General features: G+C 38.7%; 1 protein-coding gene and 2 non-coding genes across 8 annotated transcripts in view; all 3 read left to right on the plus strand.

Moving 5' to 3' along the window:
- The first annotated feature begins 506 nt into the window (after positions 1–506).
- The window catches only part of LOC107810568 (uncharacterized), a 33,043-nt gene continuing 9,773 nt past the window's right edge, over positions 507–23,776 (plus strand). For 2 of the 6 annotated variants that reach the window (XR_012694940.1, XR_012694944.1), the window contains exons 1-2: positions 620–1,015; positions 18,460–18,515. Coding sequence is in view for 1 of the 6 variants with exons in the window: in XM_075221775.1 (XP_075077876.1) it covers positions 22,924–23,089 (166 nt within the window). In the remaining 5 variants the exon portion in view is untranslated. The other 4 variants (XR_012694941.1, XR_012694945.1, XR_012694942.1 and 1 more) reach the window with 3 other exon arrangements.
- Positions 19,565–19,671, plus strand: LOC142164449 (small nucleolar RNA R71). Its single transcript, XR_012695218.1, has one exon. It is a non-coding gene; the product is annotated as a small nucleolar RNA R71 (small nucleolar RNA).
- Positions 21,397–21,503, plus strand: LOC142164442 (small nucleolar RNA R71). Its single transcript, XR_012695213.1, has one exon. It is a non-coding gene; the product is annotated as a small nucleolar RNA R71 (small nucleolar RNA).

Here is a 23,776-nt window from a genome sequence, read left to right on the forward strand (position 1 = left end):
ACTACCTTTATTACTTTAATTAGGCAAAATTAGTTTTCATAGATGAAGTATTATGATTAATTTGAATAAATGATTAATTACATTAATTATTAGTATATTTAATGATTATATTTTATTGTATTTAATTGAGATTAATTAAGTCTAATTAAGTTAATTTTAAAAGCGATTAAAAACTTAAAAGGCTGTAATTGCAATTGGTTAATTAAGTGCAATGTGTCTATGAATTAAATTTCATATATCAGCTAGTTTAGCCCAACGCACCCTTCGACCAGTCCAGACCCCCCTCTCATCCAAGTTGGAAATCTATGCCATTTTTCTCTACCAACGGCATTGTGCCACGCCATTGCTCTCCAACACTCACATAAGAAACACAAAAGATCTGGGCTATTATTTCAATCCATCAACGGTTTACAATTAACCCTTGTTTTTCCTTTATTTTCAACCCTTCCCTGAATCTCATCTCAGCCGTAGGATCACAAAGATCCAATGGCCATCGTTTTTCCTTTAAAAATCCTATTACTAATTTCTATTCTCTGAAAAATCGGAGTCGTTGATCAAAAGATCCAACGGCTCAGGTCTCATCCCTCAATCTTAACCTAAGAGACACCCCTAGAACCCTACTCATTTTTCACTACCCTACCTCCTTCATTTTCCTTTTCTCTCTCTTTCATCTCATCCATCAATCCCTATCAGTCTCCAAAACCTTGCACAAATTTGTGCAAGGTCACACGATTCAACCATATATCATCCATCTTGTCACTGATAGCCGGAAAACACACCGGTTTATTTCCATTTCTGTCAATTTTATTCAAAATCCCAAAAATCAAATCCTAGACCTAAATCGTGTAACTGAAACTCGTCTATTGTCTCTCCGTCCTTTAAGTCGGAGTATGCATGACTGATTTTTATCATTATTATTTGTGTCCAGAGGTCAATTGCAGTAACCTCTGTACATTAGTGTTTAGCCAATGGTTCTTCACCTTCAACGGTCTCCTTCCTCCATTCCCGTGCCCAGGTAAAAGTCCTTTGATATTTTTTCATCTACTCTTCTATGATTTAACGGTGTTGCTATCATCATCCATCATTCGTCAATTTCCACTATCTATTTTGAACTGATTGGAATCCTAAGTGGCTTGAATGCCACTGTAAAAAGGGCATTCGATTTTCATACCTAACCGACACCGAATACAATCATAAATACAAAAGAAAAGAAAAAAACATTAAATTTAAGATTTCTTACTAAGTTCGATGGTTTCTCTCTAATTTTGTTTTCTTTCCTTTCATTCCCGGTTTGAGTTCAATTGCTGTGCTTTGGTCTTGAGTTTGGATCTCTGAAACGGCTATTGAACACTACCCTACCTTGTTTCTGGCTCTATAGAACGTCAATGTAGACTGGCCCCCTATCTTTACTTCGAATTAGTTGCTTATGATGTTTTCCCTAGTCTTCTGTTGCGTATGATGTATGTTAACATTGTAAGATTATACTTATTATGCTCTATTTTGCATGCCATTTTTCTAATGAGTTGATAGTTTTTTTATAGGTCACGTTGTTCTGATGTTGCTATCTAATCTATATTGTTAATGAATTTCATTCCTCATAACTTAGTGTGGATACATATTTCTGTGTTGTTGTAGTCTCATGAACCAATCATGTGAAAATCTCGTGATTAGTCGAGTTAAACTTCAAGTTGGTGCTATGTGTGACCCTAGTTGACAGCTTATTCATGCTACTATTATGACATGATCTATGTGTAATCTTCATGACAAAGAAATAACATGCTAAACCTTTTTAGTGTATCAGAAAACCTGTCCTCAGATGTGAACATAATTTGTTGGGATTGACCCCTATAATGAGTGTTAATACTTGCCATCTCATGACTTTTTGAGATTTGTGACAATATCCATATGAAATTCCTTTTGTTGTTTTAATGACTCTCCTTAACCTCTATACTTGAGCTCACATCTATCATGTTAGTTATGTTGTGCTCATAGATTGTTACATGACCTTAGTTTGAGGAATTGTGTACTTACATCTTTGTGTTAACTCTATACCTGCAACAATCCTGACCTTCCTATGATGTTGTACTGGTTTAAGTTAAGTGAGCAACTCTCCTTAAGAAATTTTATGTAATGCCAGTAACAAAAATTCTTACGTAAATAGCTCTACCTAGTAAACTTGGATATGAAACTATGCTATTCTAACAACATGCCTACAGAATCATGCATTGAGCCTTTGTTGACATATCCTGCTAATGAATCTGTCTATATTTCCATAATGTTAACTTATCAAAATCTGTTTGCATACCAAGTTAAAGGGATTATCATTACCTGTTGTCTTATGCTTGTTAATATCACTGAGGACTTAATCTGAAGCTGTTTGAGTTTGAAAGGTAGAAAGTGTAATGAACTATGTGTTGTTGTCACTAGACATCATGCCATTAAGATTAAACAAGATCAAAATTAACCTTTCCATTTAGGTTGATGTCTCTGCTGGCTTGATTAATTGGTAAGCCCTTTTAAGAATTCTGAAATGGAACTATTAACTTAAGTGTCTAGTAAATGAGAGGTCTTGGTTGGGTGCATGCTTTGCTATGAACTGTGTTGAACCACTAGAGTACATGTGGACTGTGCTTATGACTTGAACCTACTATGGGAATTCTGAAACATTGAACCTTTGCTGGAATCAGTAGAACAAATGCATGTGATCATCTCTGTATGCCACTGGTAATTGCCTGATGAGATTTTGAGTCTGAAGTTACATCTAATAAACCATATCAGTTGTGTTCCGTAAACTCAACTGATTATGTCCCAATAGTGACTCTATGCATATTGCACTATCCTATCTTTATGCTTCACACTCTAATGTGAATGTTTTTCCGTCAATGTTGTATCCTGAGTTACTTCTGTGATTTGATGATGAACTATAGCGTCATGTCTGCCTAAAGTTATTAAGTCTTTGCATGCTTGAACCTTTGAAAGGTTTACCATGACCTTTTATATTTACTGCTGATGTTATAGTAAAATGGAATTACGAAGTTGACACTCTAGTTGTGCCTAAACCTTTGAGGAAGAGTAAGAATGGATGACTAAAGGCATTTGGGTGTGAATTTGGTTTGTGGTTAGGATACCCCACCCTGACACAAGCACTTGTCATGACCCAAAATCCAACTAGATGTGATGACACCTAACTGTCACGCGCCAACCTCGGTAAGCGCGACCGGTGCCCAACCGAGTGAACCTGGCCGAGAAAGCCTGTTAGATACTTTCTACCCAACTCACCCATGATCAAGAAAGTGCGTGATTTCATTAATTATACAGTAGGAAGCTGATTTATGTAATATTAAATTGTTTCTTTAGCTATTTCGCCTTTCAGTCTCGAAATACACATGTTCTTATAGTCTAAGTGGAACAAGTGATCAAACACAATATAACTCTCTTAACATTCCCAACACCCGTATACAACCCACATAGTGTTTACAGAGCCTCTAGAGATACAAAAAGGTGTAAAGAAGGTGCCGGAAACAAGACCCCGGCTATACCTCAAAAAGTACAACAATATAAACAAAAGATATATTACATAACTGCGGAATGAATGGGGCTCACCGAGTCTGTTGAGAAGAGGATGCAACACCTATCTGTGATCAACATTGTCTGCTATGTAACCATCTGCACCCATTTAAAGATGCAGCGCCCCCGGCAAAAGGGACGTTAGTACTGTCGAATAGTACTAGTATGTATAATTAAATACTATCTCAATAGAATGAGCAATAATACAGGGGGAGACAGTCAAGAACGCAATATGAGATTTAAATAACACTAAAACATCAAGTTATCACATAGATTTTTAAGTCAATTCCCGGATTATTAGGTGAGATCGTTTTTAGTGCCAATATGCCACAATCCACAATACCACCGTATTTTTCCACGAAGTCCGATCTCGGCCCGATCTGCTAAACCATCTCATTGGAGACATCAACCATATTTACTATTTCACTCACAATACCACTGTGTTATTACATTGAGTCCGATCTCAGCCCGATTGGCTAAGCCATCTCATTTGAGACATCAACCATGTTCACAGTTTCACTCACAATACCACCGTGTTATTACACGGAGTCTGATCTCGGCTCGATCGGCTAAGCCATCTCATTCGAGACATCAACCATTTCAATCGATCATATTTCTTTCCCATATTTTTAGCACATTGGCACAAGTGGCTTTAATTATAAAGTCGTTCTTGGCACTTAGCCTTATTTCATAATTCAAGTTCTTTTCCACAATCCAATATTATTATTATCTTCAATAACAACACAGTTTTCATTCAAGACTCTTGATTTCACATGTGAGCAGTTTAGAATTCAAGGCACATAAAGGCTTTTCACACAATTTGGTATAACAGTCTTTAATCGAATTTGACGTGAAGTCTAAGCATATTTACACATATTCTAAGTCTTTAACATTTCCTCAGACGACGAGATAACATGATGAATGCATGGGAATACGTATTACACGTATATTTGCAAAGGAAGCACATTCACGATAGCAATTTCTAGGACGTTCAATTTGGGACTTACGTCGATTACATGAATACCGTGGGATTCAATTCTAAGAAGAGAGGGTTTAGCCAACATACCTCAATTGAGCCTCTTAAAACTCTAAAATATTCCGAAATATTAGCAACTTCAATCTAATTTAGCAATATAGCAAAATTGAACCCAAAATTAGGAAAACGATCATAATTCTAGCTCACTTGAGCATTCTATCAAACACTATGTATGTATTAAGGTTTCATGGCTCTTTTTATGAAAGACTCCACCAACCCACACCCCATTCTTTTCTATCTTTAACTCACAAGCTCCTCACACACTTTAGGAACACATGCATGGAAGGTAAGCACTCCCATCCCCATGAATTACCTTACTAATGGCCCATTCTAGTTACATTTTGAAATTGAGAGTTTGGGTGATAGAATCTTACCTCTTAGGAAGAAGACCTAGGTGCCTCTCTTGATAATCTTCAAGGTTTTAACTGAGGATTGAAGAGCAATTTGATGAAGATCACTTTCTCCCTCTAGGATTCTCTCTCTCTCACTCTAGAGTATCAGATTTTAGTAAAAAATGGCCCCTTACATCTATTTTAACGAAGTAGGGTCGGGTTTTAAAAACCCAAAAATGAAGCTCCGAAATAGGTTATGCGGTCCGCGAAATGACCGCAAATTAGGATGCTAAAACTGGAGAGGAACTGACCAGGTCTGCGGTCACTATGCGGCCTGCAGACCTGTTCTGAAGGTCGTATAATGCACCGTATAACGGTTCTGCGATCGCATAGTGCACCGCAGAACCTCCCTCCAAAAAATCCCAATGCGGGTTATGCGACAAGAGTGCGCCCCGCAAAATGGTTATGCGGTCGCATAATAGGCCGTAAAATGACATTAAAATGGCCTAGAAGACTGCTCCACTCTGCGGCCATTCTGCGCTCGCAAAACGGATCGCAGAAATGCCTACTTCTGTCCAACATTTTCCTTCAACTCCGCAACGCACTGGTCAATCCAAAAAGTCCGAACCGCGGTGAGCTTACTATTATTAACCTCTACGCCTACTTTAGCATCACGGAAATTTGGGTTTTTATGAAAAATTTTACGGGGCCATACACTAACCCAACCCGCTAGGTAAGTCAATTAACAATAAACCACAATATATTGATAATGATAAGAGTCAAAAATAAAATAATTGAATTTTATAAAACTCTCCAAGGACTGGTAGTATAAATCATGAGCTTCTACGATTTATAGTTTAAAAAGCAGGTATGAAATAAATACATCATCTGATCGAAATGTACATAAACAAATTTATAAATCTAAAGCTACCAAGAACAAGGGAAATCTATAACCAGAACGCAGGTACAACTGTAATGCCAGCTCTTGCCATACACAACAACATCAGCTCCAAAATCTGCACGCAAGGTGCAAAAATATAGTATAAGTACAACCGACCCCATATACTCAATAACTAACAAACCTAACCTTAGGATGAAAGCAATAAAAAGCTTGGACAATGGTCACAGTCCAACACCAATGGCCAAGAACAGCTTGGAACAATATAATAAAAGAAGTAAAAGTAGTAACTCAAGGATATGATGCTCAACTCGTTCATAGTTGTGGAAAATAGGTATGTTTATCAGGTATAACAGTAAAACCCAAATCTTTTACCGAAATCACCAAAATATAAGTATAACAGTAAACTATGATTTTTACCAAAAACATTCAACAACCGATAAGATATTTCATTCTCAGATAGCATGAGGAAAGTATATCTCTATGCCTACATGTCAATGTGCATGTGAAGTCATGAATTTCACAAAACCATATAGCATGAGGAAACACATCTCTATGCATGTATGTCAAGTATGCATGCCAAATGGAATACATCACAATGATGAAATCATATACTCACACTCTCGGAGTACTCAATCCCAAGAGCTAATATAAGCCAACATAGCTTGCTGCAGAGTGCAACCCGATCCCATCATGAATCAGTAAAACATGCTACAGCGTGCAGGCCGATCTCATAATGAATCAATAAAACTTGTTGCGATGTGCAACCCGATCCCATCATGAATCAATAAAACCTGTTGCAGTATGCATCCTGATTCCATAAATATCACTTACAATACGGCCCTCAGGCCCCAACTCAGTCATCAACCTCTCCAGTATCTCAGGCTTACAAATCTCATGCCTATCAGCCCAAATAATGAGAATATGGTGTGACAACAAATGATAACAAAGACAGAGATATGATATGCAAATGAATGAATATGACTAAGTAAGCAACTGCAATTTAAGCAAATAACTCAATAGCAGAGATGACCTCAATTGGTCCCAACAGAATAAGCATATATCATAAACATGATTTCTAACACGGTTCACGGCTCATACAATCAACCAAGTAGGGAGAACATGGATGTAACAAGATATAACAGAAAAACAAGTTTGGTCATAGTCTAATAGTCGACTAAAATCATGATTTCCTTGGTGCATGGCCACATGATCTTCACCTAGCTTGTGCATCACCTCAATACATCTCTTATAACACAGTTCCCAGGGTTAAATACCCTTAAATCAAAGTTTAGATATGTTACTTATCTCGAACACGCCGAATCCAATACTGAGCAACACAAACAATACTCTAGAAATGACATCCCCCGCGTACCAACCTCCAAACTGGCCAAAAGCAACTTAAGAACATCAAATAATGCCAAAGAAAACAAACCAAATCGATAAAGGTTGAATCTTTAATTAGAAGTCCCAAAGTCAACCAAAAAGTCAAACCTGGGCTCGCACCTCAAAACCCGACAAAACTAACAAAATCCGACCACCCATTCAATTACGTGTACAACCATACTAGTTTCACTCAAATCCAACACTGAATCGATGTTCAAAACTCTAGAATTCGCTTTATGAAAGTTTAGACAAAAACTCCCAAATTTCTCTTTGAAATCACCAATCAAATGCCAAAAACGAAGATGGATTCATAAAATATAATCCAAACCGAGAAGAAAACACTTACCCCAATACATGTGGTGAAAATCGCCTCAAATAACGCCTCAATCCGAGCTCCATAGCTCAAAATATGCTAAAATATCTAAAACTTTCAAAATAGAGTACTTCTATTTCACTGAACAGTCATACGCATCGCGATCGCGTAGAACAAATGCAACTGCCTCCAAAAATACTCTATGCATTCGAGATAATAGGCACGTGAACGCGACATATATCTACACTAATTGATCGCGACACAACTAACGTGAACACGAAGAAGAAGTCTCCAGCTCTCAGCTCTCAGCTCAGCTCAATGTGAACGCGGTGAACCATATACGAACGTGAACAATAACCAACACAACCCTATGCAAACACATTCCAGCAGACGCGAACGCGAATAAGAAAATTACTCATCTCTAGAATCCTTCTACGTTGTCATGCCCCGACCTCGGGGAGCACGACTGGCGCTCAACAGAGTTACCCCAGTCGAGCAAGCCTGCATAGTGCCGTCTACCCAACTCATCCACAAAAAAAGAGAAGAATGCATTTCATTAATTAGTCAATAAGAAGTCATGTGAACAACACCGGTTCATTTCCATTAGTTACGTCATTAACAAGTCTTCAAAATAGTACGTTGTACAATCATAGTTAAAGTGGAACAGATGATACCATTACAACATATTCAGTTAACTTTCCCAAAAATAGATACAACCCACACTATGTCTACGGAGCCTCTAACAGGAATAGAAGAGTGGTATGACAGTGCTGGCAACAAGGCCCCGACTATATCTCAAAATGCTATGTACAAAGGATAAAATATACAAGACCCCGAAATGAAGTGGAGCTCACCAAATCAGCTGAGGAGAGGGTGTGCTGCTCGAAGCCTCAAATAACCAGTAATCACATCAAAACCACGAATCGCACTTCAAATCAAAATTAATGAATGTTTGAACTTTCAACTTCCAAATCTCGTACCGAACCATATCAAATCAACTCTAAATGAACTCAAATTTTGCACACAAGTCCCAAATGACATAACAAAGCTATTCCAATCACCGGAAACACAATCCAAACCCAATATCATCAAAGTCAACTCCCGGTCAAACTTATGAACATTCCAAACCTTCAAATTTTCAAAATTTGCCAAAGAGTGTCGTAACCTTCTAGAAATATCTAAATGAAAACCTGGGCATATGCCCAAGTCTAAAATCATCATCCGGGCCTAAAGTCAAACTTGGTCAACTCTTCCAACATATAGTTTCCTAGCTGAGAATCATTCTTCCAATTCAATTCTGAATCACCTGAAAACCAAAACCGATGATTTATACAAGTCATAATACATCATTAGGAGATACTCATGCCCTCAAACCACCGAGCGAAGTGCAGATGCTCAAAATAACCGGTCGGGCCGTTATATTCTCCCACACTTAAATATACGTTCATCCTCGAACGTGCCAAGAGTCGTTCCAAAGCCATCCAATCGCCGTGTAAACTTACCATGCACTTAGCCAGGGTGATCCCATGCCACCCTTGTAAGGCCCCATAAATTTTGCCAAGGGATTCAAGTTTTATGGTGCCGAGGCAGGGTGATGTACGGATGGAGTAGTTAATCTTCACGATGAGCTTGCTCGCCGCGGTATGGAATTTTGGGGTTGAAGAATTCATCGAGGTATTGGTGGAAATATTTTGCTGAAGGGTCAGTTATGCGGTCAGATTCACGATCGCAGATCCATTCTGCGGGCCGCATACCCGTCGTAGAGTGGATCAGAAAAGTGGTTGAATTTTTAAGGTCATTTTGCGGTCCATTTTGCGATTGCATATCCATTTCGTGGTTCGCATTTTCCACCGCAGATTTGGCATGAAGAATTTTGTTGGATGATTCTGCGGTCCATTATGCGACTGCATAAGTGGTATGCAGACCACATACCTGTCACAGACCGGTCCAGACCAAACCAGTTCTTGGCATCATTTTCGTGGCCTATCTTTTGGGCCGCATATTTGTTATGCGGTCCATTCTGCGACCACAGACCAGAGTTCGGAGGGTCCATTTTCCTATTTTTATAACCCTACCCTATTTTGATAACTCGCTTTTAGGGATCATTTTGAACGAATGTCTGGTAAATTTAAAGAGAGGTAAGAGTATTTTAGAGAGAGAAGGGGAAGGCCTAGCATTCTAAGCACCCATTCTTGCACCAATCTTTAAGAATCAAGGAAGCCACTCACTAGACAATCATCTATCCAGCTAAGTTCATGTCTTATACCACCCATGCAAGTTATTAGGGTCTAAGTATATTGTGGGATTGGAATTAGGCCATGAATGTGACAATAGCTTGCAGTATGTGGGGTTAATAAACTATTTTGGGTAGTTTCTTATTGAAAGTGGTTGAGGGAGTAAGGTATTACCATTATAGAGCTTTGCAGTCTTTTTTGTATACTAGGTGTTTGACAAAATTCCTAAGAGGTTACACCTTGGGAATCCTTCAAATTATTAACCGATTTTTGATATCTTCTTATAAATTATTATTGCTAGAAGTGTTGGGGCATTGTAGTAACTTAAGGAAAGCTTAGAGAAGGTATGTTGGCTAAACTTCTCTATTGGAATCGAATTCCATGATGTTCCCGTAAGTTTCAAGTATGGTTGGCCCAAGTTCCTAATTTCCATGTTCCGAGCTATTCCGTACAAATATTACTACTCCAAATAAACTTGTGTTGAATGATATGTACTATAAATGTGTATCGAATGCTCATATCGTATTGTGCTATCCTTCAGGAATGTATTCAAATGTGACTAATGTGTCGAAATATTATGATTTCAATCACTATGTTTTTAATTGCATGTTGTTATGCCCAATTGTGAAAGAAAACTCAATGCGCCTAAGACCCTTATTGTTCATATTCATGCTTAAGGCCTTGATCCCAAATGCTCTTACTGTTGATGACCTACAAATATGCTTGAAAGTGAAAGAATTAAAGTGAGATATAAAACGTGGCCATGGTTGATGTAGCTAGTGTATTTGATTTGATGTTGTGTTTAAATCGTAAATCACCATGCCCTCCTTTATAAATATTTCCAATGTGATTTGATTTCTTATGTACTCAAGAGTTGAAATTGTGTATTGCCCTTTTGTGAATAAGTATTTAAAAATATATGGTGTAGTACTCGCTTATGATTTTTAACTTGTGTTGTGATTACAAGTCATTGTGCTCCATACTTTGAAAAGGGATCTAATGTGTTTAAGCCTTCATTACTAATGAACTTAAAGTTGTGATTTCCGAAATATTCTATATGTTGATGTTTATATTGGTGATACTTGAAAGTAAAGAAATCAAAGTGTGAAATGTTAAATACGGCTACGGTACCATGAAAGAAGAATCATACGTATGGCCAATAGAGTTGAAGAAATAATGATTTTGTGAATGGTTGAAAGTACTAAAGAAGCTATATATGGTGTGAAAGGTTATGAGGTGAATATAAAAAAATATATATATATATATATATATATATATATATATATATATATATATATATATATATATATATATATATACACACACACACACACACACACACACACACACACACACACACACACACAGTGCTTTTGTTTCCCCTGTGTGCAAACCAAAAATGTTTTTGGGAGTATCATTAGCAAACCGAGGAAGGGTGGGCCATAAGGCCCACACCCGAAACTACACATGCCGGTGTGGGGGTGGATTGTGATTATTCCCCTTATTTGCGATGAGATTGAAATATTTATGTGATTGTGATTATTCCCCTTAATTGGGATGAGGTTGATATTAGCTGTGAATTGGAAAGTCAACCCACACGACATATGTGGGAAGGCGGCCTAGCCAATCGGATGCCATGTTGCACACATGGTGGTACTACTCTTGGTAACATCTTTTTTTTTTTCGCATCACATGTCAAACCACATTATTTGTGGGGAGATTGCCTAGTCGATCGAGCGTGATCGGACTCCGTGCTAAAAACATGGTGGTATATCGGTGCTAATGATCTCCCAACCAAAAATATATATTATTTTCGTATTTTGAAAATATTATGTTTTAACTGGGCATTTGGATATTGTTGATTGTGACTTGCTGTTTCTATAGTTTTCCCTTTCTTATATTGGCATTCTATTTTGAAAGAGGGAATTTAACTTTACATACTCGTACTATTCCATATGTACTAACGTCCCTTTTGCCGGGGGCGCTGCATCTTCAATGGATGCAGGTGGTTCGTCAGCGGCCGGTTTTGATCCTCGTTAGCAGTTACTCTCTATTCGGCAGATTTTGGTGAGCTTACTCTGTTCCGGGTTTCATGTCATATGATGTTGTACTTTATGATTTGAGGTATAGCCGGGGTCTTGTCACCGACACTTCCGTACTACTCTTTTGTTGTACTTAGAGGCTCCGTAGACAGGTTGTGGGTGGTGTTTGATGTTGGGAATTAAACTAGCAAGCTTTGGTATTTGGGCAAACGTGTTTTTCATCATATCTATAAACTTGTAATATTTTGAAAATCATAAATGAATAACCTTTAGTAAGGGAAAAGAGAATATGGAACACATAAATCTTCTCATGTCTATCACTTGTACTGATTCTTATATTGTTAATGGGCAAGGTTGGGTAGAAGACATCTAGCAGGCTTGCTTAACCGGGGTATCTCGGTTGAGCGCCGGTCGCGCTCCTCGAGGTTGGGGCGTGACAACCATTCCATATAAGTCTGACATCACAACATTACTGAAGATCCTCACTTCATACTTAGCCCATAAACCTTGGATCCTAATTTCCAACATCCGAAATTCCTTACGAGACCCGAATCTCGCATCTACATACTGTATAAGTCCAAACAAGTTGTATCAAGCCATAATCATAACCCAAGAGTTAGTCACATGATATACCACATAACTCGCATACCCGTAGCAATAATTTCCGACCACAATAGATTCTCAAAACAAACCTGATGATGAAAGAAACATGCAGAACCTCATAACCACTCATCAGATCAACAAGTCGTGGAGCTCTATCTCTCGTCCGACAAGAACCAAGACCCAAATCCTAAGCCGACTACCGATATTATTCTTCCAAACATACCGTAATCAACTCCGAAAGCAATCACTTTAGTCCAAAGACTTTATATCATCAAATACAAGCTACTCTACTGACATGCCACACCCATACTACCTAGAGCCTCAAACCGTGCAATCCGTGCACCAATAAGAAACAACTCAAATGTATGCAAACATGGAAATAAATGACTCAAATGAGAGAATCATCCCGCAAGCTCAACAAGTACCACCACAACCGCAATGCTATGAACCCAACATACATAGTAGAAGAAAGACACACAAATATAACACAAAGGATCACATCCCAACATAACTCTACTGCATTGCGTGACCCCATCCAACCATTTGTCCATATGAAATACCTCAAGCCACGATGCTCAAAATCAACAACCATGAAGCAATTCGACATCAAGTACACGATATACATGACCATAACCATGGGTAAGTGAATAACATAATATACCACAGCAAAGAAAGATGATAACCAAGGTGAAATTAACCATTCAACACCCCAATAACCATCTCGCTCGAATTTGGCTACAAGGACCAAACAGAATCGTATCGTGTGTGCATATAATCTACAAATCACACCCCTTGTGGCATAAAAGAGTAACACATAGAATATATCAAAACATGAACAATCTCAACTCTAACTGAATGCCACACCACTCAGCACTAACAGTTCTGAGTCAATAAATCAGGCCCAGTGTATAATACACATCCTCATTGGGCTTACCAATGGGCCCCGAAATCAAATTTTGTCATCCCTAAATGGATAAATATCCCTACAAAGGTCCAAAATGATCTAACCATAACACATACTACCATCTGGCTAACATTGTCCACACCTTCATAGTCCACAACCACGAAATAATCTTCTTTTGAGAACTCCCAGTCTTCAAATCCATAGAACACATGAATCACTATAGTCGATCCCAACTCCACCACTCGAATGACTAACACCCCCTCATACACAATCATGTCACGAGAAATACTTCTATCATTTTTCTATTCCACATAGAAGAATATGAACATCAGCAGTCCATCAACTAGGCGAGTACCGCAATACCAATGAAGCATCCCTAAGTCATACTACAAGGTGCCTTCTAAAATGTGCACCCTTCTCAGGTCATACCAAGTAGTAATAGCATTCATCTAAACATCTGAGATAGTACATGTTGTCTAAAATTCATGACCTTCCCTCCAAACTGAACCGCCACCTTGTACGTGCAAATCCCAATCCCTCACGACGTACAATATCTATCGTGCCATCATATGAAAACACTAGAACCTCATTAGAAACTTCGAGTCACAAGTTGAATACATACTCAATCAGCTAGAAACCTTCCACTTAACCCCATCCAGGTGAAAATGACAATATACGACATACTCTTCATGCCGGTAGAAAATATCTATCTCAAGCCATGGTAGAAATCGTCGAGGACGCTTCGAAACCCATTTGCACATAACCAAGCCTTTGGAACTGAATCCCTCTCACATCAACCAAGCCACACATGTCGCCAAACCAAATAGTGTTTCCACAACACATCTTTAGAGATTCACCACATCATAAGTACCCAAAGAACCGATCATATCCATTACCATGATGATCCAACCTACTACCAAGCCGTCCTATTTCTCCGAGTTCCTTTTGAATTACCCTTAGGTTGACACTTCTCCTTGCCAAAACACCATGATCATTACCCAAATCTCATCACAAGAGATCCTACCATAAAACCACACCGCCCTAAGGCCCATAAGCCGTTGTATTCCCTTTTAAGCACCCCAAAATTACCGCAACCGAGAAACCAACTCTGAAGAGACCTTATGTGAATCTAACATTGTTCGTTTTACCTTTCTGATACTAAAATGTAGAATCCATAGTGATACAAAAATACTGCAAGTCCCGGCACCATCCAATGCAAATCTCAGATCTTAGCCATATATAAATCTGGGGAAATCCTCCAAATGCCACATATGAATCATGAGCTCTTTAGAACCTTCTCGATAGATATCCTCTCTACTCAAATCTTAATTGCACCGCCTAAACAGGTTGAACGACCTATGACCCATTAGCATGACAACACCCAAAGAAGTAATCCCGCCTTAACGCAGCCCACGTATACCCATGAAGTGTAACACATTACGTATCCAAAAATTCCATACTCGAGTCATCCTCGAAATGAACATCTTCAAGTCATAACTGATTTTCATACATGCCTCAGGCTGAAATTACTACAACATGTAACCATGCAATCTGATCGTCAATAGTGGACTCCCCCACTTGGCTTGAAACTATAGAACAAAAAATCTAATAACTCACAATACCCATACTCTATTGCTGCCATAATCCACAATTGAAATTCAACTAAATTCTTCATAAGCTCAAGCAACACATACCATAAAATACCTCAAATCAACCGCTAAGCTTGCATTCATCCTCGTGACAATCAAGTCAACTTTCTCAATCGATCCAAACACAAATCGCAACACATATAACCTACTAGTAGAAGGAAACTCTCCAAACAACATCATCAGGATAACAGATCCGAAGATTACCCCGCAGGTGATAACCCACTTTCTCAGCCTCAAACTGACATCTCTTTATACCATTTCACAGCCACAACTACTACGCAATCACTTAATCTTCCTGATTCTAAACTCATCAACAAAATATGAGAATCTACTTTGTTCTACAAATAAACAACATGAAATATCTCTCACTACGATAATAACTCGAAATTGTATGACACGTCAAGACAGAATTCAAGCATGCAATAGTCCTTTTTATATCCCAAGCAACCCTTCTCGCCACATCCAACCCATCTGAACGCATACCACAATCACATCATATTCATCATATAGCCATCGAACTACTCACCGAGCCATAAATTCCACTCATAAAGACACTACCGGACATATAAGTCCGAAAGCACATGCTCACATAACTGAAACTACCGAGCCTAAGCTGCGGTCTAAACTTGGCCTCAAGTCCTCCATACTGGCCCATCACCAAAACACAGAAAAGACATCTCTCACCTCATCCATAGAATCACAATCCAGCGACGCACCGTTGATAGCGTGACGAGCACAAAACACCACTTTAATTTATGCTCGCTAGTCAAAGAGTATAGTATAATATCGTATTCATAGGGATTGGAGTTAAATAATATTTTCGTAGTTTCTAGCTTGATTTCTATCCAGGAGAATCACCAATCGAGATTTACATGATTAATAACTAAAATTAACTAAGAATATAGAGCTATTGACTAATGACAATCGAAACAAAGAAAAGTAGAGAAAGTTATCAGTGAGAGAAAATAAGTGTTGATAGGATAGGTGTAAGATAATTGTTTGGGATATAAATCAAGGTAATTCACATCTAATGTTTAAGTGAATCTCTTGAATTCACTTAATTATCAATTCAACCATTCAGCAAAAGCTCCTCTCTCGATTAAGTCTTAACCTCACAAGATGAACCAATTTAAGCACGTGAAGATATGCAAGAATGCATAGTGGATTGGTCTTAAGGAGAACCTCTCTCGATTATTCTCCTACTAAGAAGAAGTAATGAACTCAACCAACAATATAATGCAAAGATATCACAAGATATGCCTCTCTCAATTACATGAACTAGTGAGTATAGATGCAACAGTTAAATCATCCAAAAACGCTTCAATACATAAAACTACTTCATAGATATGGAGTAATTCATCACAAATATAATAAAAGTATAGGAAAACATAAATTCAAATCAAGCTCGGGTCTTGAGTGAGGAAGGAATGATAAAATCCTTTTGCTCGTGTTCTTCCAACTCCTTCTTAGCCTCCTTTGGTCGAATATGTGTTAAAAGTCCATAAAATAACGTTTTCCATGTAATTATACAAAGTAGGGTTGGGCTCAGACGAAATCACCTTCTCCTTTTCGAAATAGGATTCACTCTGTAATAATTGCACAGGCGCACCGCATGGGGCGACGCGCCATGCGAGACATTAGTAGGGAAATCCAGAGAGTTTGTTCTGATAGGCAGCCTACATTATAAGAGTGACTACACCTCCCTAAGTACTTAAATACATACAATTAACCATTCAAAACCCCACACTTATGTCAAACCATAACTCCACCTTCACAATCAATATACATTAACTCCCTACTTCTTTATGCACAATTACATCAAGATTCACCACTATCAAAGAATATTTTTCACAACAATACAACATTTTTTTCTTTTTTCTTTTCAATTCAAGTGGCTCTTACTTTTTCCAAATAGTGCACCTTTCTCCTATTTCAATAGTTCCACTCAAAAGCCAAACCAACACCCCACACTTTAACTTTTACAAAGTTCATAACAAATTCAAGTGCTCACGAGATGTAAAAGGTTTAAATAGATGGTCAATTCAAACAAATGGGTAAGGCTTGTAATGTGGTTGCCAAAGAAACAACATTATATGCTCAACGGGGTTGACTAAGATACATATTAATTAGGTGGGTAAAATCATATATCTGGCTTAACAAAGAAACACCTAAATCACTTCCAAGACTAAACAAACAACTATTTCGCTTTGCAAACACATAGGGCAAGTTCTAGACATCAAATGCAATACACAGAATAACACAAAACCTCACACAGACATGGCACATAACTCACTCAGGATCGGACTCATCATGACACTCTAGTCACAACAGTTAAGCATAGTTAAGATCATATAATTTAAGGTACTTATACAAGAGTCGAAATTTGAGCCTAACCATCACAACTAAAGCACTTACTATTCTCAATGCATACTAAAGTTAAGAGATATTGCCTTCAATTCAAATCATAGCTGCTTCCTACTCCTAAAAAAAATTAACTACACCCGGTTCAAACAAAATCCTTGGAAAAGAATCGCGGCACAAAAAAAACCCAAAGGGGAATTGTTACACTACCTAAAAAAATAAAATATTTTTGTCTTTTTCTTTCAACTTTAGTCCCTCAAGAAACCCGTCGAATTATATCCATCATCGGGAAACATCAAAATTTTTAATATTTTCTAACTACTACAACTAACAAAATTAACACATCCACATACAACATACAATTATTCCCACCCCACACTTTAAGTTATGGCATGTCCCCATGACACACAATTAAAAAGCATAAAGTAAAGAAAATTTCCCTGAACATCTAGTCGGTGTCTGAGTCGAAGTCGGGCTCGATTCCTCATGCCCAAATTATGCACACATCTATGCAGAGAACTATTTCTCAGCCTTTTTAGGGTACACTCCACACTTATGTTTCTCACTCAATGCAGCCTTCTCTTTTGAGCCCTTCACTTTCCACTCAACACTCGCAGCTGGTTTTTCTTTTTGCACCCCCTTTTCTACATTCATATTGAAAGTCACAATCGCCTCACCCAATTTAAGCATGAGTTTCCTCTCGTGTATATCTAATATAGATCTACTCATCGCTAAGAATGGTCTTCCTAGGATGAGGGGAAACTCCTTATTTTCCTCCATATTCACCACTATAAAATTTACAAAAAATATGAACTTATCCACCCGAACTAACACATCTTACACTATCCCCTTGGATATTAAGATCGTTTGGTCTGCCAGCTGCAAATATATTGGCACTGACCATATCTCTCCAATCTTCTTCTCCAGTTTCCTGTAAATAGATAGAGGCATTAAGTTAATTGATGCACCAGAATCACATAAAGACTTATCAAAATTTATAGTCCCTGATGATCAAGGTATAGTAAAACTCCCTGGATCTCCACACTTTTGTGGGAGTTTATTTTGCAATATAGCACTGTAATGCTCTGTAATCTTGACCACTAAGGTCTCCTCTATTTTTCTCTTCTTTGTCAGGATCTCCTTCATAAATTTGGCATAAGCAGGCATTTGTGAGGGCACTTCTGTAAATGGTAAGTTTACATGGACTTGTTTCAGCATATCCAAAAATCTCTCAAATTGCTTGTCCAGCTTTTCTCTGTATAGATTTTGGGGGAAAGGTAGAGCAGGCATATGCTCGTTCTTCTCAAGTTCCTTCCTTCTCGATTTTTCTTCCTTCTTCTTCTTCTCAGTTTTCATTAGGCCTTTCTTATTCTTGTCATCATCACTTTTCAGCTGCTCCCCACTTTCTTTTGTAATTATCACATCTTTTTAGATTGGGGTGGGATCCTTCAACACTTTCCTACTTCTCAAGGTCACAACATTCACTGTTTCTTTGGGATTTCTCTCAGTATTAACGGGGAGAGTTCCTGGAATCCTCTCAGACAATAGAGTGGATAACTACCCAACTTGTCTTTCCAAGTTTCAAAAACCAGTACCTATTTCTTTGATAGCTGCTACATGTTCCAGTATAACTGTGCTATGAGTTTCGAGCCTCTCATCAGTTTTTAGAATGAAGGCCTTCATGAGATCTTCTATGCTAGACCGAATGGGTTATTGAGGATGAAATTGTTACCTTTGCTGATTTTGGAATGCTGTCGTTCCTTGTCCTTGGGGGCTAGAGTTATTCTGTTTCCATGCATTCGCGGTACCCCCATGTGAACTCCATGAAAAATCGGGGTGCCTCTGACCTATTGCATTAAAATTGTAGTTTCCCATAACATTCACTTCCTCATTTGACACTTGACACTCATGAGTAGGGTGTCCTCTTCCACATATATCACAAGTTGCATGAGGCTCACTCTGTATTGTTGCCAAGGTCAACTTTCTTATCTCTTTGGCAATAACATCAAGCTGTACCTCCACAGATGTGTTAGCATCAACTTGGTGAACACTAGTTGATCTTTTTCTTTCAGCACTATCAGAGGGCCACTGATTAGCATCTTCAGATAACTCATCAAGAATTGTAACTATCTCCTCTGTAGTTTTGTTCATCAACGGGCCTCCGGCTGCATTGCTCAATGTTTTACGTGAGGCCAGTGTCAATCCATCCCAAAAGTCCTGGAGTTGCATCCAGAGTTCAATTCTACTATGTTGGCACTTTGTAACAATCTCCTTAAACCTCTCTTATGCTTCAAAAACAGTTTCATTCTCTTTTTGGCAGATGTTATGGATTTCTCTTCTAAACTTGCCCGTCTTTCCTGATGAGAAATATTTATCAAGGAATTTTTTGGTCATCTCCTCCCATGTTCTAATTGATCACGTGGGTAAGCTTTGAAGCCACTACTTTGCATCATCTTTAAGCGAAAAGGGGAATGCCCTTAGATACACTGCATCTTGTGACTATCCATTGTATTGAAAGGTGTTCATAATCTCCTCGAAGTTCATTAGATATGTGTTTGGATCTCCGTTTGGCTTCCCTCTAAAGGCACAAATATTCTGAAGGGTTTGAAGCAACCCTTGATTTAACTCAAAATTGTTTGCTGCAATTAGAGGTGGTCTAACACTTGATAAACCTTGATTGTAGACTGGTCTAGCATAATCGCCAAGTGGTCACCCAGGAATGGGAGCTATATTTCCAAACTGGTCTGCACCCAAGGGTTGATTTTGAGAAATTCTACGACCCCTCTCTTCTTCATAGATAATATGTGCATCTCTAATAGTTGCTTCTTCAACATCCCGTGCAACTTGTTCTTATCGTTGGGATGCTTCTCGCATAGCCAAATCTACATTATCATCACCGGTTCCAGCCATATCTTCTTTGGTTGAGGATTGCCCAACCTTTCCTGATGTATCTGTGAGATTTCTTTCCTTTCTCAACTATCATAGCCATTTTTCAATATCTTGCTCGTATGGTAGCCCTTCCTTCGCATAAGCTCGAGTCATGCACCTATCTAACCTGTAACCTGCGTACAGTCCAAGAACACTAAACGTAAAAAGGGATAAAACATTCCTCAATTAGCACTACAAACTATTTCAAACCACCCCCCACCCCCCGACAGTAAAAACGCCCTCTACAATTGGTGATTTCCGGCGCTAAGGTTATGCTCACACTGGAATGGGTACAAATCCGCCTTTAGGTGGAGAAATTCCTCCAGACCTGTCTCAAATAATACTCAATAACACATCTACCAAATCTCAGTTCATTTCCTCTGACAAATCCATACAACGCGCTATAGATTCGCAAAAAGGGGAAGAGTCACTGTAGCGATAGGGCGTCTGGATTCTCCAAGAATAACTCAGATAACTTCTGGGCCAAATCGACAAACACAAAGAACTGGAATTCTTCCTCCAATTAAAACAACAACCCACCAAAAACTCAGAGCTTTCAACCAAGGGATTTGTGAGCATCACCCAGCTGCAAAACCACGAAGAGCACATGCTGGAAAGAGATGATGAATAAGATGTCGAATTGGAACAAAATCAATGTGAAATGGTATCTGCAAGTTTGGAAATGATTGCCGAGCAACAAAAATAATACCTCATTGTGCCAAACCCCATTACAATCGATGCAATAAACTCTTCTAATCCGCCCACAGAAGGTGGTCGACAAAATGTCGAAACCAGCACGACAAACCCAATTGAGACTCAATTGGTCGAAAACATCCTCCATATGTTGCTGATGGTCGCCCACATGTCCAGTTTCGAACTCCAGTTGATATCATTGATGCTCGACCAATGGTGGAAAATTTGAGTGTTTCACTGACTGCCCATGGAGTTCCTGGTATTTCAACTGGCCTAACGTTAGTCGAGCAACTTTATATTGATAAGGAGAAGGAAGTTGCACCAACTCCTACTACTCAAGCTCAACCAATCCCTACAACAACAAACTTGGCATCTTCAAGTAATGTTTGTGCAACACATTTGTCTAATACAACATCTACTGATTTAATTAGTAGTTGCATCCAGAGTTCAATTCCACTATGTTGACACTTTGTAACAATCTCCTTAAACCTCTCCCATTCTTCAAAAACAGTTTCATTCTCTTTATGGAAGATATTATGGATTTCTCTTCTAAATTTGCCCGTCTTGCCTAATGAGAAATACTTATCAAGGAATTTTTTGGTCTTCTCCTCCCATGTTCTAATTGATTCTGTGGGTAAGCTTCGAAGCCACTACTTTGCATCATATTTAAGGAAAAAGGGGAATACCCTTAGATACACTACATCTTGTGACACACCATTGTATTGAAAGGTGTTCATAATCTCCTCAAAGTCCATTAGATATGTGTTTGGATCTTCGTTTGGCTTCCTTCTGAAGGCACAACAATTCAGAAGGGTTTGAAGAAACCTTTGCTTTAACTTGAAATTGTTTGCTGCAATTGGAGGTGGTCTAACACTTGATAATCCTTGATTGTAGACTGGTCTAGTATAATCGCTAAGTGGTCTCCCAGGAATGGGAGCTATATTTCCAAACTGGTCTGCATCTCTTATAGTTGCTTCTTCAGCATCCCGTGCAACTTGTTCTCGTCGTTGGGCTACTTCTCTCGCAACCAAATCTGTATTATCATCACCGGTTCCAGCCATATCTTCTTTTGTTGAGGATTGCCCAACCTTTCCTGATGTCTCGGTGAGATTTCTTTCCTTCCTCAGCTATTGTAGTAGTTTTTTAATTTCTGGCTCGTATGGTAGCACTTTCTTCGCAGAAGCTCGAGTCATGCACCAAACTAACCTGTAACCTGCGCATAGTCCAAGAACACTAAACGTAAAAATGGAAAACAATTCCTGAATTAGCACTACAACTATTTCAAACCCCCCTCACAGCAAAAACGCTCTATACAATTGGCGATTTCCGGTGCTAAGGTTACGCTCACACTGGAAAGGGCACAAATCCGCCTTTAGGTGGAGAAATGCCTCCAGACCTGTCCCAAATAATACTCAATAACACATCTATAAAATCTCAGGTCATTTCATCCGACAAATCCAAACAACGCGCTACATATTCGCAAAAAGGGGAAGGGGTCACTGTAGCGATAGGGCGTCTGGATTTTCCAAGAATAACTCAAATAACTTCTGGGCCAAATCGACAAACGTAAAGAAGTAGAATTCTTGCTCCGATTCAAACACAACACCCTGTCAAAAACTCAGAGCTTTCAACCATGGGATTTATGAGCATTACCTAGCTGTAAAATGACGGAGACCACAAGTTGGCAGGAGATGATGAACAAGATGTCCAATTGGAACAAAATCAATATGAAATGGTATCTGTAGGTTTTGGAATGATTGCTGAGCAATAAAAACAACACCTCATTGTGTCAAACTCCATTACAATCGGTACACCGACCTCTGCTAATCCGCCCACAGAAGGTGCTCGACAAAATGTCCAAACCAGCGCGACAAACCCAATTGAGACTCAATTGGTCGAAAAAATCCTCCATATGTTGCTGAAGGTCACCCGCATGTCCAATTTCAAACTCTAGTTGATATCATTGATGCTCGTCCAATGGCGGAAAATTTGAATGTTTCACTGACTGTTCATGGAGTTCCTGGTATTTCAACTGACCTAACGTCAGCCGAGCAACTTTCTATTGTTAAGGAGAAGGAAGTTGCACCAGCTCCTACTGCTCAAGCTCAGCCAATCCCTACAACAACAAACTTGGCATATTCGGGTAATGTTTCTGCAACACATTTGTCTAATACATCACCGACTTATTTATCTAGGAATCTCAATTTTCAAACTAATCCCCAACTCACTCAAATGCCAATTCCATCAAACTTTCCTAAGATCTCCACAATCTTTGACAAAGCACCTGCTTTCCAGAATAAAAACACAGCTATGACTAAGCACCATCACACCAACACTCCAACCTTAGCACTAAAAGAAACTACACAACATACCAAACATCATAGCGAAACAATCAATGCATTAGCTGCAAACACACATCCAAACATCTTAGACAGTTTTCATATACCAAAACATACACACTCCTTCCAACCATCTGCAAATGTTCACCAAAGTACCCAGTTTTACGACTCTAAATCAGCAGCCACACTAAATCAAACAGAAGACACTGCCCAGCCATATAAACCAACTAACTATCCTGTCCCATCACCTCCAACCATAACACAATCACATGCTACAAAGTTAAGAGCAAGGCAGGCAGCAGAAATAGCTCCAATAGAGTTCACACCTCCAAAAATAACTACCAAACAGGGCCAACCAACTGTCATCTTCACTAAGAAGGACTACATGATCACACTTGCATCTAGATGCCAATATACAATTGTAGGGAAAGTCCTTAACACAATGCCTCGAATGGAATTGATAAGGAGATGCTTCATAGCACAAATAAAAC

Source organism: Nicotiana tabacum, chromosome 9 (genome assembly GCF_000715075.1).
Source record: "Nicotiana tabacum cultivar K326 chromosome 9, ASM71507v2, whole genome shotgun sequence".
Taxonomy (NCBI): domain Eukaryota; kingdom Viridiplantae; phylum Streptophyta; class Magnoliopsida; order Solanales; family Solanaceae; genus Nicotiana; species Nicotiana tabacum.